The 15,556-nt window shown below is 41.3% G+C and overlaps 1 protein-coding gene across 3 annotated transcripts in view; it reads left to right on the top strand.

Moving 5' to 3' along the window:
• WDR37 (WD repeat domain 37) overlaps positions 1–4,809 on the top strand; it is a 51,752-nt gene extending 46,943 nt beyond the window's left edge. For all 3 annotated transcript variants that reach the window (XM_081163750.1, XM_081163748.1, XM_081163749.1), the window contains 3 exons: positions 1,813–1,947; positions 2,922–3,036; positions 3,774–4,809. In XM_081163750.1, coding sequence (XP_081019876.1) covers positions 1,813–1,947; positions 2,922–3,036; positions 3,774–3,905 — 382 coding nt within the window. In that variant the 3' untranslated portion in view covers positions 3,906–4,809. The remainder of the gene's footprint in view (positions 1–1,812; positions 1,948–2,921; positions 3,037–3,773) is intronic.
• Positions 4,810–15,556: the final 10,747 nt, after the last annotated feature.

The raw sequence follows: 15,556 nt of genomic DNA, 5'->3' as shown, positions 1-15,556 counted from the left end.
GTTATTTTTATAAATGCATATTCTATTGTTGTAACCCACTCAAGATCCTTAGGGTGAAGGGTGGGTAAGAAATCTTACTGAACATACATACATACATACATACATACATGACATTTGAGAAAATCACTGAATTATGGCAGTCATCCATTCTAGCATGCACAAGGTTCAGTCCTTGGCATCTCTGGATAAACAGGGCCTCAGAGAGCAAAAATGGGGAAAGCTTCTTTCGTAGACCTTGGAGAGACCCCCTGTCAGATGGAGCATGCAGTGCTGGATTAAATGGACTTGTGATATAATGCAATCTTACATGTTTTAAAAATCTACTTCTTCTGCGCAAAATCTTTATACTAGCTGTGTTTGATCTTCTCGGTTATCTAGTAAAGAGTTAATCTCTGGTATTTTCTGTCTTTTTCAAACAACAACAACACCACATGCAACCTATACTGTAACCTTTTGGGATGCAGTTTGAGATGCAAATTTAAACAAGTGGGGGGAAAGTGTTCAGGTCCTTGGGCAGAAGAAGTTGAAAAGCAGAGAGCTTGGAATGGTTTCTCGAAAATACAAGCTTTTAAATCTTAACTAGATGAATAATTTTAATGCATGATGAAAGAATCAAATCTATTGTCAGACGTTGTGGAACAGTGAAATGCTCCGCTTGCGCGACTATTTCCGTATGTAATGCATATAGTTTGGGAGACGAAGACATTCTCCTGGCTGTGAATGTGTATGGTAAGTGGCGATCTTCCATAGATTCTGTGGCTGTTCTTAATTGCTTGTGCCTCCACAGTAGGTCAGGCGCATAGGCATCTGTAATTGGGTATTGGGCTCGGAAAGCTCAAGTGAAGACCTTTAGTTCTTGCCACATAATTACCCTGTGGCACTCTGATACAGCATTAAAAAACCTCGTACCACTGACATAATGGTGTTTGGATCTAATTAGACTTTAATTTGATGTCAATTTAAATTAAGAGGGCCTGCACATACTAGTCCATTGTGACTTGGGTAATACTAATCTCAATCAGTAGGCTGACTAGGACATGAAATCAAATTCTCACAGTACAATAGAAGTGACAGGAGCAACTTGACACCTTAAATTAAAATTACTAAAATCTGAGCAATTGATGTGCATGACCCTCAAGCTATACAGGATAGGTCATTAAATGCGATCCATAGAAATTGAGCTAAGAAGCACACTGTAATGAACCAGGGGAGGGAAAGAAAGGCTTTGTTAGCGTGCTGTGTAGGTGGAAACAAGCTCAAGGCTTTGTAGACTAGAATTAAAGCAATACCTTAAAACCTCGGTCTTTGTCCTTTCAGATGTAATAGATAACATGCTCCTGGTTTCTGGGGTTACATATTTTTATCTTCTGATCCTTGATTTGCTAATAGTAATTCAAACATGGCATTTTTATTTTTTTTAAAAAATCTTGATCTAGAGTAGGCATAACACAGAAACATGACGTCCACTTTTTCCTTATGACTGAAGGGTGATTTTTATATGTCTTATGAAGTCTCATTTCTTGTCGAAGAGATCAGTTGCCTTATTTTAACATGTACTTGTATGTTAAAAACATTAAACTTCTTGTTTGATAAGGGATGCTGTTGATTGATCTCAGTGCTCTGCAGCTTTTAGCTACAAACTTTGTGTTTCCAGTAGTAATCCACTTGTTAGGGTTTTAAAATCATTGGATTTAAAGTTTGCTTCTGTCCCCCCCCCCCCCGAATAGTGTTGTATTGTAAAATTGAAAAATGGCATGTCTATTTTAGGTAATAATGCTAAATATGGCTCTAACGTTCCCCCCTCCCTTTAAGCACTGTGACTTCAGCTGTCTTCACTGTGGGAGACAATGTTGTTTCGGGTAGTGATGACCGTACTGTGAAAGTCTGGGACTTGAAAAATATGAGGTCGCCTATTGCCACTATTCGCACAGATTCTGCAGTAAACAGGTAAGCCCAAACAGTGCAGTTGGTTAAATATAGGAGGTATTGGTTTGGTTTTCATGAATTATTTTTTTTTTTTGCTAATGCTAGACTAGGCACAATGGGTGCTATGTCTTTGGGATTAATGATGTACATGTACAGCAGAGTAACAACTCTGATTAGACATCTCAGTGGTAATGTTTTAGTCATGGGGCCTAATTTTTGTAGAAACTATTATAGTATGTTCAGAATGGTGCCCATGACAGTTGGGCTCTTCAAAGAGAGAGAATTGTAGAGAGGTGGAGTATTGCGTGCAAATCAGTTACAAATTCTTCGTGGGGATCCCACATGCATTCTGGGTTGGACAGACTAGTTCCTGATTTTGTATCCCAAAGAGAGTATGTTGCTCTGAAGCATTACCTATTTGAGTGGAGAGCTTGGTTCTAGACCTAAAGCTATCATATGTCTTTGGACCATTCTGTGGACATCAAAGCAAAACCAATTTCAGGCCTCTTAGTCTGGTGCACCTTAGAATTTTTGTTTTTGTTTTTTAACTGTTTTGCATGACTGAAAATATTTGAATTTGCAGGAACAATTAACTGAATTTATGTAACAGGCCTAAGTCCCAAAGGCTTGATCCAAAGATTCTCATTCATTCAGCTAAAGCATTTTATTTGGATGTATCACCTTCTGAAATGTTCCTTAGTTCTTGGTGGTGATGGGAACCCAAGAAAATTCATGTGTGCATGAGGAAAGCCTTGCAGTGACGTTCTTGCTACACTGCTGTGTGTGGTGGCAGCGGCAGTGTGAATTTTGATCATCGTCATCTTTAGAAACAAGTGTTTTTCCAGTACTTGATTTTGTTGTAAAAATAAAGTAATATGTATTTGCGGGAAATGTGTACAAGATAAACCTCCAATTAAATCATTTTCAGTGAACTTGAACAACTGTCGGTTCTCATTTGTCAAGCTGCCTAGCTTATTTTTATCTCTCCTGTGCAGGATTAATGTTTGTGTCGGTCAAAGAATCATTGCCCTTCCACATGACAACCGGCAGGTTAGATTATTTGACATGTCTGGAGTGCGATTAGCACGGCTCCCTCGCAGCAACAGACAGGTACCAGAATTTTGAGTTCTATATGTAAGAAAGATCCCTGCTCCCAACCTCTTTTCTCTCTCTGTGTGTATGTATAATTAGAAATATTGATAGCAGAATACCTGATCCGAAGATAATGTCTTTAACAGTCGTCAAGTTGCATATATTGAACAGAGGTTGTCAGTGTAAAACAACTGCCTTGGATTAAGCCTGTTTCTGAGCCCAATTCAAAGTCTTGTCCTTTAAAGCAGGATTATTATTCATTTCATTATGAACTGCTTCCTAGGAACATCTCAGTATGATTTCACAATGCGACTTCACAGTACCAATAAGAACCTTCTTTTCGATTGGGGCCATTGGCCCGCAGAAATGAACCATGGCCTTCAGGTTCTTATTTCAGAAGCAAATGAATGTTTTCCATTCCAGCACTTCCCTCAGATAAACTGGAATCTGGGCTTCTACATAGGGAGGGGTTGTAACTCGCCATAAGTCCCTGTTTTCCCTTTCCACCTCCAACCTTGAGGGTGGAAAGGAGAAGTGCAGGGAAACTTTGAAAACCTTTTCCTCCCCCACCTCTTTTGCACCCCCAGAGTTGGAGATGTCAAGGAGTGAAAAAGGATCATGAAGAACTTTCAGAACCTCCCTGCACTTCTCCTTTTCATTCTGAAATGTTGGAGGTGGAAAGGGGAAGTGGCTGATTTGAGACAGGGACAGGTAGGGGAGCCAATATTCTAACGCAGCCATTTCTGTTGTCACAGGGGCATAGAAGAATGGTTTGCTGTTCAGCATGGAGTGAAGACCACCCGATCTGCAATCTGTTCACTTGTGGATTTGATCGGCAGGCCATTGGGTGGAACATCAATATTCCTGCCTTGCTTCAGGAAAAATGAGATGCTGAAAGAATTCTTCCCCGGACCCCTCAGTTTTGTTGCCATAGACTTTTTTTGTGCAGACTTTCCTGTAAGCTGGTCTGCTGTTAACATAAAAGGTGCACCTTGAAAGGGAGTGTGTTGCAAATGTTGTTATCACATTGTGCACAGTTTGCATGAAATGTACAGAAAAAATATGTGACCTTTTCAAAGAAGCTAGATTCTTGCATATGGACTTTTATAACTTGGCATCCACTGGTGAGTAGAAGGATATATGGCTTTCCTATGGAGCATATAAGTGTTTATAAGTTATTCAGCCTAGATGAACAGTAGGGCATTATGTTTGACTTAAATGTGAATTCTGTGTACTTATTGTGAATAATATATAGTCTGCCTTTCCCTCATCATTTTACATATCTGCCTTGTGATTAAGGAGCGTATAGGGCTAAACTTAAGATGAAGGGTGAATTTCAGAAGTATGGTGGAGATTTCCCCTCCCATCTATATTTGAGCACTCCTGCTGATTTGAGCACTCCAATGTAGTATTTGAGTCTGATTTGAGCACTCCAATGTATTTATTTATTGGAGTATTTATTTCAATTCCCAATTTAAGGGAAAAAATACAGTTTTTTTTAAAGCATTGGGCATAGAATGTTGGTTTGCCATGTTGAATATATTCCTATACATTTCAAGAACTAACTGTTTCACCCTTACCCTGTTGGCTGGAGCCACCATTCTGTGTTTTGGCATTTTACATAACTGCAAACTACAAAATATTATAATCACGGCAATCTGAGCAAGTTTTTAAGCACTTTAGTTTATAGCAGCTGTTATAAACCACAAGCGGCAGATGAAATTTCCTAGAGAATGTGAGGCCTATATCTAAGAAGGATTTACATTGCTTCATTTTGTGAAGTTTTTTTATTATAAAAAAAACCAGAGAATAAATCTTGAGGATTTTTGGGTTGTTGTTTTTTAAAAGAATGCACCTGTGTTTAACATATTTCAAAATGGGACCTCTCCCATCAATGTTCTGTTTTTGGGCCAACAACACTATGCCAGAGATCCAAAAGATCAGACTACTTATACATGCCAATAAACGTGGCAAGCCACTTTTGAAATTAAGTGGCCTGTCAGAAGCAGATTGTAATATGGCATTGTGCTTGGGAGCGGGTCTGCTGTTCAAAGACAAAAGTAAGGCAGCTCGTTGGACATGCCCCAACCCTTGGTCATGCTAACATTGTTCTTTGGATCCTGGCCATTGCAACTATGTGTGCTACCTCAAAAATGAATGTGGGGCTACTATGAATCTTACTGTTTAACCTTGATAACACACTTTGGGTCTCATTCCAATGTGCTGTCATAAAGAGTAGAAGACAATCATACCAAATTTCAAGCTTGTACTTTGTCAAGACATAACTTGTTAACTTGGAAGGAAGGTCCTTGTGTTGTTTCACACCATTCGACAGGCGGTCCTTAGATGGGTTTTGCTCTTCCTGAGTTGTGTTGTTAGCTTGATGTGTGCGATTAATATTCCCAAGCATTTCTGGTAGCCAACTGTCTTGAAGAAGGTTAATGAGACCGTACATTAGGACTCCTTCATAGATGTTGTATTTGCAGCTGAGGGCAGACAGTGCTTCTCTAAACTGTCTGTCCACATCTCAGGGTTGGAGCCAAAATAATCAAAGTGGTAATGTAGGTTGCTTGTAAAAGGTTTAAAATTAATTCCCCTACATTACTTTGAGTTACACTTCCTTGATCAGTTCTCCTCTTCCTCCTCCAGTTATTGTGTTCCATAGCACTGTCCAATAGGAATTTAAGAAGCTGACTCTAGGGGAGAGAGTGGAGGCACCATTTATGAGAGTGCTGAAATCATAGCAAGTTGAGGCATAACGTTATAGCATGTCATATAGGAGTTAAAGTAGTTTATGGAGAAGATAATTAATGCAAGAAGCATATAATAAGTGAATAGCTTGATCTGTGGGCAAAAGGATCTGTGATCCCAAAGCTTAAGTGGCTATGTAGCACTAAAGCCTGGAACGAGTAAATGACTGAGGCTTGTGATTATATTATCAAATGTATAATGATAAGTAAATGATGACGACTTGGAATTTGATTTAAAATCCCTAAGAGATACCGCTTTTCGCTTCCCTAATCCGTGTCATCCTCTACCCATACTCGATGGCAAAACTCAAATGAGTTGTGGATGGCTTTATTGCATGTTTTATTATATCGTTTTGCAGCATGTGCTTCTATTTGGGTCTTGTCACAGAGTGACTGGATGGGGAAGCAGTGTAGACAGAAGCAATCTTGTCACATCACTCCTTTATTTATCATTGTTAAAAGACAATGTTTTGCCTACATGCTCCCTAGCTAATGGGTGTTGCGGGCATTTCGGTTGAATGCAACAAACTCCTTTAGAATGTCTAGACCTGCCTTAGGGTAGAGCTTGGGTTCTCAGTGGTTTCATTGACTTGGGAATCACCCATTGAGTGGCTTGGGCTCAATGCCAGTTGCATGGACAGTTCATATGAATGGAGTCTTTACATTTTTAAAATACATATTAAATAACAACAGTGGAGCCCGCTGAAATTGATGCCCGCTGTCACTGAGCTTTATATATCACCAAAGGACCACCCTCCTGTAGCAGAGGTATCTACATGCTTGCTCCCACTCAGCCACATGTCTTGGCTTCATTGAAAGGAGCAAGTTAGTTAAGTGTTGTGTTGAGGCAACAGGTGCCTGTCCCAACAGTAGATGAATGGTAGCAGTGAAAACAATTATACATTTCACATTTTCTGATCTTCACATGATAATGAACAGGTGTTCTAATAACTGCTGTGAGTATTGATTTAATTATGTCTTGCATTTCACATAGAAGGAAAGTGACTGTTACATATTTTCAGTATTGAAACTTAGTTTTGCATAAGATCGCTGTATCACTGGGCAAATCACAAAGACCTGTGTCTGTCTGTCTTTCTCTGTGTGTATGTGGTCTTCAAACAGTGCACATCATTTTTTTGAAAATGAAAACATCTGTACCTATTTCAGAAATCGGAAGAATCTTATTTTGATGCCTAAGTCTTTGAAAACCAACTTCCGCAGAGGAAGAAAATCCTGTACTCGTATGTCAGTGTAGAACCACTTGTTTTTTTGTTTACTGATATTCTGGTGATTTGATTGTGTTTTTTTAGATGTTCAATGTGTGTCCTTGTTGCAATTTGAAAATGCCATTAAATCATTCAGCATTGTTTCCGAATGTGTGTTTTTAATAAGCTCTAAATGACCTGATTTGTGCAAGTCTCACCTTGCTCTCTATGTCCTAAGTGAAAGCAGCCAAGTGGAATTTCCCCCAATATATTTCAGGTGAATCTCCCCCCCCCCCCAATTTCTTCTGCTCCTTGAATTGGAACTAGATGTTCAGACACAAGGGGCTGCTGCTGAAGAAACAAGCCTATGGGTCCTTTTCCTCCTTATCTATAACATTTAGAAACAACACAGTGATATTCATTACCACGGTTCCACTAACTAGCTGTTGCTTATGGGTCAGGAAAATTCACAGTTTGAGGTTAATCACATTTTGCATATTTCTAGACATTACAGATAAGAATGCAAGAATGAGATGCGGAGCTGTCATTTTCAATGGTCCTCAGCTGATGGGGTTATGGCCTGATCTAAGGTGGGTCACAACAGGAGCCCTACCATCATAAAAATATATGGTTAAAAATCTAAGATATGGCATGTTTGCGTTCAAGGTGGTTGCTGGGTCTGAAAAAGTTGTAGCCATGGCTGGCAGGAAGAAAGCCAAGTTAGCTGTAGGAAATGGGACTTCTCTGTGTTACAAAAATGCACCCTACATTTTGAAGTGTGTAACTTAAAAGTGGCTTTGACAGGTATTTGTACGTTTCCATTTCGTACTCTATTCTGTGCAAGCAAATCTTTAATTGCATCTTGCTACACAGGTTATGAACATCCTCCATGTGGCTTGTTTCCCCAGTGTTACGTTAAATTGATTTTTCTTTGCTTAAAGAAACGAGTCAAAACATAGATTCAGTACAATTTATTTTGATACAACAGTCCTCCGAGTATCACGAAACACTCTACAGGCTGAGCAGAAATAACGGATACAACTTACAATAAGCTGAAGTCAAGATTGACAAGTGATCCAAAGATTGTCGCGTTCATATAAAAATGAAGTGTTAGGATTGCTATGGAAACATCTTGCATAGTTAACATCCTTCCTGAAATATTCTTGCAAAATTGTCATCAATAGCATCTTGAAGGCCTTATGCTATGGGTTTGTCAGGCAGCACAGGCGAGGCCAGGCATATTAAGTTATTGGAGTTAAACATTTATCACAGAAGAATCCTTGCGAGCATGAAAATGGAATTGGGAACAGAACACTGTGTTGCTCCTCTTTCCTTCAGTTTAAGAGGACATAACGTAGGCTTGAGAGGAAGAACCCAAAACAGCCAGGGGATCTACAGGCAGGTGTCTAGCCACTCAGGAACCTTAAGAGCTGTTGGGAAATGTGCAGATACTGACATGGTCAGGTTTCTTAACACCACTGTACCAACTCCAAATTATATGGAAGTCCCTTGTGTGTAATGCTTAAAAGTTGAAGAGGCTGTATTGCAGGCAGAGTAGGGGTTCGATGTGGTATAGTGGCAATGGGAAGATCGTGGTCCCCTGCGACTGTACCTAAACAAAGGTGGAAGTGATTATGTTTTAAAACAGTAATCGTGCTCCATAAACAATATTAAACGTATAGCCAGACTTTCTTGATATATAAGCACCATCTGCTGATTAAAAGTTTTGTGCAAAATGGACCCGATACAGTGGTTGCACTGCTATAAAATAGCCCCACTTAATGGGGTGGTGGACAGCCAAGCTGTCTCATAAGGATTTATCCACCAGCAAACGAAAATTAAAGGGTTGTTCTTGAATATACTTACTAGTGCTGTGAAAGGTTGGCCAGGGTGACTGCAGCAGGCCGTGCTATGGACATTTAAATAAGTGTTGTAACCAGGGTGCTTTGTTTGTGTGGATGGGCAGGCACGAGGGAAGCAAAGCAAATATGCAATATACGCTATTGGGAGGGGAGATTCAGCATCTTAAGAATCTCAAATTTCATTTTGAAAAAAAAGCAAGTTCCTGGTCCAGCCTTTCTCACTGATGAGCCCCCCCCCCCCCAATTTTTTGAACTTAAACTCCCATCAGCCCCAGCCAGCAAAGCCAATGGTCAGGCCTGATGGGAGTTCTAGGTCGAAACATCCATTGAGCATCAGGTTGGGAAAGATTGTCCTAGTCCTTATAGCTGAGAAGATGTACATATCTGTGATGCTGGCTGAAATAAGAGAAGCCAGTGGTGTGGCCTCTTCTCCCCACCTCCATGAGCAGAATACCCACAACAAAGGATTCAGGTATGTTTTATTTGCAAAATTTATGCAGGTTGCAAAATTCAGCATGTTGGGGTACAGAATTATAAATATTGGCACAGTACTCAATTTATAGCTGGGGTTTGTCAATGCAAGTCCAGTTTGCCTTCCTGAATGGTATTCTACTGTAAGACTACTAATATATTAAGTTCCCACTTTCTGACATTCTGTGTGCTTCTTCAAACAAAAGAAAGGCCAGCAAGCGGGGATGGTAAATAAGTTAATATAACTACATTGTTTAATGTTTGGCTTTCTCACAGGCTAAGACAACATCCCCAGAGAAGGTGCACTTTGCTATTTAAAAGTGAAATGATGGAATAAGGTTTAATCTGATTTTAATTTCTTATCTAGCTTTGTCGAAATGTTATCTGCACCTTTGCAGCATAACTTATCAGAAGCCAAGGAAAACAAAGGTGTTTTTTTTAATGGAACCAATCTCGGAGGAAGACGTATAGCACAATACAAGGCTGCTGCTAATCCACAAAGAAAAGGGAATTTGGAATATTGGTGTACTTGCTGTGTAAACCAGAGAGATGATGGAATTAATCAGATGTGGTGTGGCTTTCTTTCTGTGATCTGTTACTGTACAGCTGAGCTCTTACACAGTCCTTATTTTTGTATGTCTTGGTTCTAATTTTTGCAAATGGAGAAAGAGCACCATGTTATGTACCAGCTTGAAGGTGGCAGCTGTTGATATAGTTGGGTTCCTTGGAAGATGCAAGTCCAGGTAAGATCACAGTGCCAAGGTAGTGGAGGCTGGGCCATGTGAGCAAATGAAGCATTGCCCCACTAACCGTAGTCTCTGCTCAACCAGCCCCCACCTGCCTACATCATTACTTACAACCAGTCCTGGGGGTGAGACTAGCTGTAAGCTTCTTCCTCCTTAGCATATGTGTAGAACTGGTTGAGGAGGAGGAGGGCAACAAAACTAGAAAGTGTTGGTTCTGCCTGCTTTTGGTTCCGGCTCCATCCACTTGTGGTGTCCCTTCTGCAATGAATAACAGCCACCACTGTCCCAAGGGCAAAAGGCCAATCAGGTCTGGTGAGAATGAGACAAAGGCCAAGTCTCTTGTTATTTTGCTTGCTTAGAAATTCCTTTGCTTAAGAAAGCTTGATGATTCTTAGGCTGCACGATAGTCTGCAGTTTGCTGAGAAAATGTGGCAATAGAGCCATGGGGTGGAGGCATGTTTTAGGAAGTGAGAAAAGTTCCAACTCCAATGTATATTTGAAGGCCTGGAAAAGGAAGTTTCCTGGACTCCAACCTGTAAGCAGTAATCTTTGAAAGAGGATTCTTATGGAGATAATTATGTCAGTAACATAACAGGATTAACAAAGGAATGACTGGGTCACACATTTGACCACGAGTGGCTCATAAGCAAGGAAATTTTTTCATGATTGGTCTCTGTAGCTGTATTAAGATGAGAGCACTGAAGGGCAGTGAAGGGCCAGAGGTGAACAGAGTTATATGTAATTACATTCTAATATTTTCAGCCCACACATAACATTGCAAAAGCTTTTCTCATATGCTGGACTTTAGCAAGCCTAGACAGATGGCTGGGTTATATTTACATACATACATTCATATATTGTTTTATGTGTATGCTACCTTTCCACAGTTCAAATCATGCTCAAGGCATGAAAAAAAATACATATCTACAATATAACAAAAGTAGTCACAAACAGTAAGTAAAACAGAACAATTTCCACAAGATCCAAAATATGCAAAACAAAAACCAACCCAGCAACAACTCCCATCCCAACAAAAAACTCCAAACAACACCCCAGCCAGAGTCTGTTCAGCAGCCGCAGCTTTTGCAGCTGGAGTCAGTCCTGCCCTCCAAGACCAGGTAGAAAATGACCTGCAAGGCAGGGAGCAGGTCCTCCAGGACTCGCAGCCAAGATGCATCATAAACCCACAAGAAGAGTGCTTCTGGATCAAAGCCTATTTATTCCAGCACTCTGTTCCCACAGTGGCAAACCAGATGCCCATGGGAAGTGCGCAAACTGGACCTGAGCACAACGGCAATCTCCCCATTTGTGATTCCAAGCAACTGGTATTCAGGGCTATGCTGCCTCCAGCAATGGAGATAGAAAATAGCCATTGTGGCTAACAGGCGTTGGTAGACATATCCTCTGGGAATTTGTGTGAGCTTTAAGATCGGCATGCAAAGTGGTGTGCTGTTTTAAAGTAGTACAATAAATGGCATGACCTGGAATGGGTCCTGGTGGGGAGGGGACGAAGCAGGTCCAGATTGCAGGTTTTGATGTTGCCTCACTTCTCTTCTTCCTTCTCACAAGGCAGATGGTGTCCATTGGCTCAGGGGCTGAAGAGGGGACTAAAGCAGATTTGTAGCAGTGCTTGCTAATACTCTTGAGTGGCTTAAAGCCATCACTCCCTTTCTATCTTATTTTATTAATTTATATACCACCCTTCATCCATAGATCTCGGGGTAGTTCACAGCATAAAAATACAAGACAGGAACAAACAAACAAAAAACCAACCATAATAAAAACAACAAAAACAAAACAAATCAATAACACCCACACACAAAACTATCACAAAAGGAACACAGATAGGTTCAAGCTGCTGAACCAGTTCTGCCTCCTATAGCTGGTGGTGATTCTCCAACATCTCGGACAGAGACGTCTTTAAGTTTTTAATATTTAATGCTGTATTGTTTTTAACAGTTGATTGGAAGCTGCCCAGAGTGGGCTGGGGAAACTCAGCCAGATGGGCGGGGTATAAATAATAAATTATTATTATTATTATTATTATTATTATTATTATTATTATTATTATTATTATTATTATTATTCCAGCCTTTCTGGGATCCTTTAGCTGGAGATGCCATTGGGTTGAATCTGTGCCATTCTCCTTTTACAGTGAGGTTAAGTGGGGGTGGATGTAATCTCCATCCCTTTGAGAGGTTTACAGTCCAGAACAGGGGTGGTCATCGTGCTGACCTCCAGATATTGATGAACTTCAACTTCCTCCACCACCACTGGCCGTGCTACCTGAGGCTGATATGAGCTGCAGTCCAAAAACAGCTGGAGGGCACCATATTCATCCTTGATACAGAATAGCATCCATATCTCGATTAGAATATGGGAACACACGAAGAGGAAAATGAGTTAACTGAGAAGAGTCTATGGGGGAACCGGAAAGGATCTTTGCTTAAGGCTAGAGCCTTAAGTCATCCCACTCCTGAGCCCGATTTCCATCACACTGAATTGAATTAGGAAGCCTGTCTGGTTTTGATGCTTCATAACCTGCTTCATATCACTAAACCGCAGGAAATTTGGCATGGCTGGTTGTGCCCGCTTCTAGAATAGCAAATCCGTTGGCAGGCCTGCGCTGCGAAGTTGACACAGCATCTGTCGTTAGCGCTGTGCTTGCCTATAGACCCAGTCAGCCGTCAGTCCCTGGTGTCTTGTGTTTCTGCTCAACAAATCCAGGCTGCCTGGTTTTGTGGCTGGGTGTTTTAAGGGTAACGCACCACTAGGAAGGGAAAGTGCACACGGGTCCTAAATCTGAACACCTGCAAAACTTTAGGCAGCTCCAGAGAAGAGTCCCATCTTCACAACAGCTTTGATCCAGACAGAGCTCTGTGTCACTGACTGCCGCTGGTGGAGAAATGCAGGACATCCCAGCCGAGAGGCAGAAACGTCCAGATAGGAACCTTTTCCGGTCCAATGTCCATAAGCAAAATTGGGAGGACGAAATGGATGTTTGCTATGTACACTAGGCTAGATTTGGGCCACACGAAAGTCAGGGGTTTATACATGTGCACATACCTGCCTCTCCATCCAGGCAAACAAGGGGCGTTATCCCAATTCAGGGACATCTTCTAGGCAAACTTGATGAAGATGCAGAGCAGTGCTGGTAAGGGGTATGGCCTGAGAAAGTCCCAAGGGCCTGGAGTGTCATATTTCTGTTTCCCTTCACGCAGTTCTCCACCAACTCATTTGCAACCTCATGGGAGTTTAAGGCGAGTTCTGTTAGAATGGGTTGTTGAGGAAATTCTCCCAAGTGCCCTCTGGATCACAGAATCCTAGAATTGTAGAGTTGGAAGGGATCCAGAGGATCACCTAGTCCAATGCCCTGCAGTGCAGGAATATGCAGCTGTCTCTTACGGGAATCGAACCTGCGACCTTGGTATTATCAGCACTACGCTCTAACCAACTGCCCTCCAGTGTGTGTGTCTCTCTGAGTTGTGTATACAAGTATATGTGCCTGCTTTTGCTCTGCTTTCATCAGATGCACCTCGATTCCACTTAACTATATGTCAGCATATTGCTTTTCTGCCTCCGAGATACCTCTTATCCGTGGAAGATTTCTGAAAATACTTGACATGTATGAGGGTTTTCTTAAATGTGCTGACGGTCAGCCTTCTTGATCTCAGCTGTTTCGCAGCTGTGCTTCCTTCCTTCCTTGGAAAGCCAAGTTCACTCTGCTGTTCATTCACTGTTTCTTCTTCCCTGTTTTGATCTCCTAAGCAATCTTTTCTTGTGTCAAACCATGGTGTGTGAGAATAGTTTCACACAATAAGGTGCTCTTAGTGTTAAATTCCACTAGAGGGCAGGGCAAGACATACAAGGAAAAAAGCGTGTGTGTTTAAGTATAAGACTACATTTAGAGATTATTTGTCTATGAGGCTAAAATGTGAATAGGGTTAGGATTTATGTGCCTTTAAGGCATCATCAGAACAATGCACTTGCTTTCATCCATTCGTAATTTTTGCTCTGTCAAGACAGATGCTTTGCATGAGAACATGCCTCAATCAATGCTTACCTTGAAAACAACCAAGAGAACATGCTGTAACTTTTACTTTTAAAATAATGCTGTACCCTTTCCTAAACCTCAAGGCAGCTTACTAAAACTTCAAAGTTTACGGAATGTTAAAAGGCATAGAATACAGTAATATAATGAAACCCCTCCAAACCTAATATAAGCCATGGATTATAGGAGAAAAATTGCCCAGAAAACCAAACAACATACTGAACAATGAGATACTTTAACGTCTTTCATGAAGGGGTTTACATAAAATAATACAAGCTATTGTGTGTTGTTGTTTTAAAAAAGGGATAAAAACAGGCATTAAAATTGTAGACACAATCAGCTTATTAAAACATAGATAAAATCAGACATGTTTAAAATGTACATAATAAAATTACATGGTTTACCTAAGCAAAAAGTGTTTTGTTTTTTTAAGCAGGCATCAATAACTGTACAATGAAGGTTTCTGACTAATGTTGTTGTTGCCATCTGTCTGTCTTGAGATACAACGGAGTGGGCCTATGGGGATGAAGTCAAATCGTGGAAGAATCACAAGGCATCACCCAACCGTCTTAGGGACACTGTTCCAGATGTGTGTAGGGTGTGCGTCTTAACTTTTCTTCTCCTGAAGGTGTCCTACAAGGCAGTGGGTACGAATTTTTCCTCAGGGCTTACTCCCAAAGCCTTTAGAAAGGACGAGTGCAGCTGCAAGGCGATGGAAGTTTAGTGTCAGAGTTTTCTGATGGGCAACATTCCCAGATTGATGGGCCCCATCTGGCCCTCACTTCCTTCCCTCTGCAGCACATACAGAAACTGCCTTCTTGACCATTGGACCCACTGCTACATCCACCGGAGCCTGGCTTCACATGCAGGGGAAGTCCATAACTCACTGAGGGTTTGAGACCCATCAGCTGCCCAATCGGATCCGTTTCCCGGGATGTGGCCACTGTCAAAAGCTAGATAGCTTCTGGGAACCACAGGTGAGAGCTGAGTGCAGGGTGGGGACCAAAGGTGGACAAACTGCCCCAGGAGGAGCACCAAGATATCTCCCATCAGAGGTATTACCCATTCCCTAACACCCCATACACTCCTGACAAATATTAATAGGCAGAGAATTCCAGAGAAAACAGCTGCTGCCGCACTGAAGATTGGTGTCTCACAACAGCAGAAAGAACACTGGGTAGAATTCAGCGTAGGACACATTCATGCCATACATTTAAAGCACTATGATGCCACTTTAAATAGTCGTGGCTTTCCCCAAAGATTTCTGTGAATTGCATGTTTCCAGAGAGTGGTTTGACAACCCACTTTTCACAGAGAACTCTTGGAGTTATAGCTCTGAGAGGAGAACAGGTCTCCTAAGAACTCTCGGCACCCATAGCAAACTGCAACTCCCATAATGCTTTGCAGGAAGTATACCCTCCAACGCGCTGAGTCCCCAAACCGGGATGTCCGT

This window comes from Podarcis bocagei (assembly GCF_964188305.1).
Source record: "Podarcis bocagei genome assembly, chromosome: 12".
NCBI lineage: Eukaryota > Metazoa > Chordata > Lepidosauria > Squamata > Lacertidae > Podarcis > Podarcis bocagei.
Note: the sequence above shows the minus strand (reverse complement) of the source record. Positions and strands in the feature narration are given on the sequence as shown.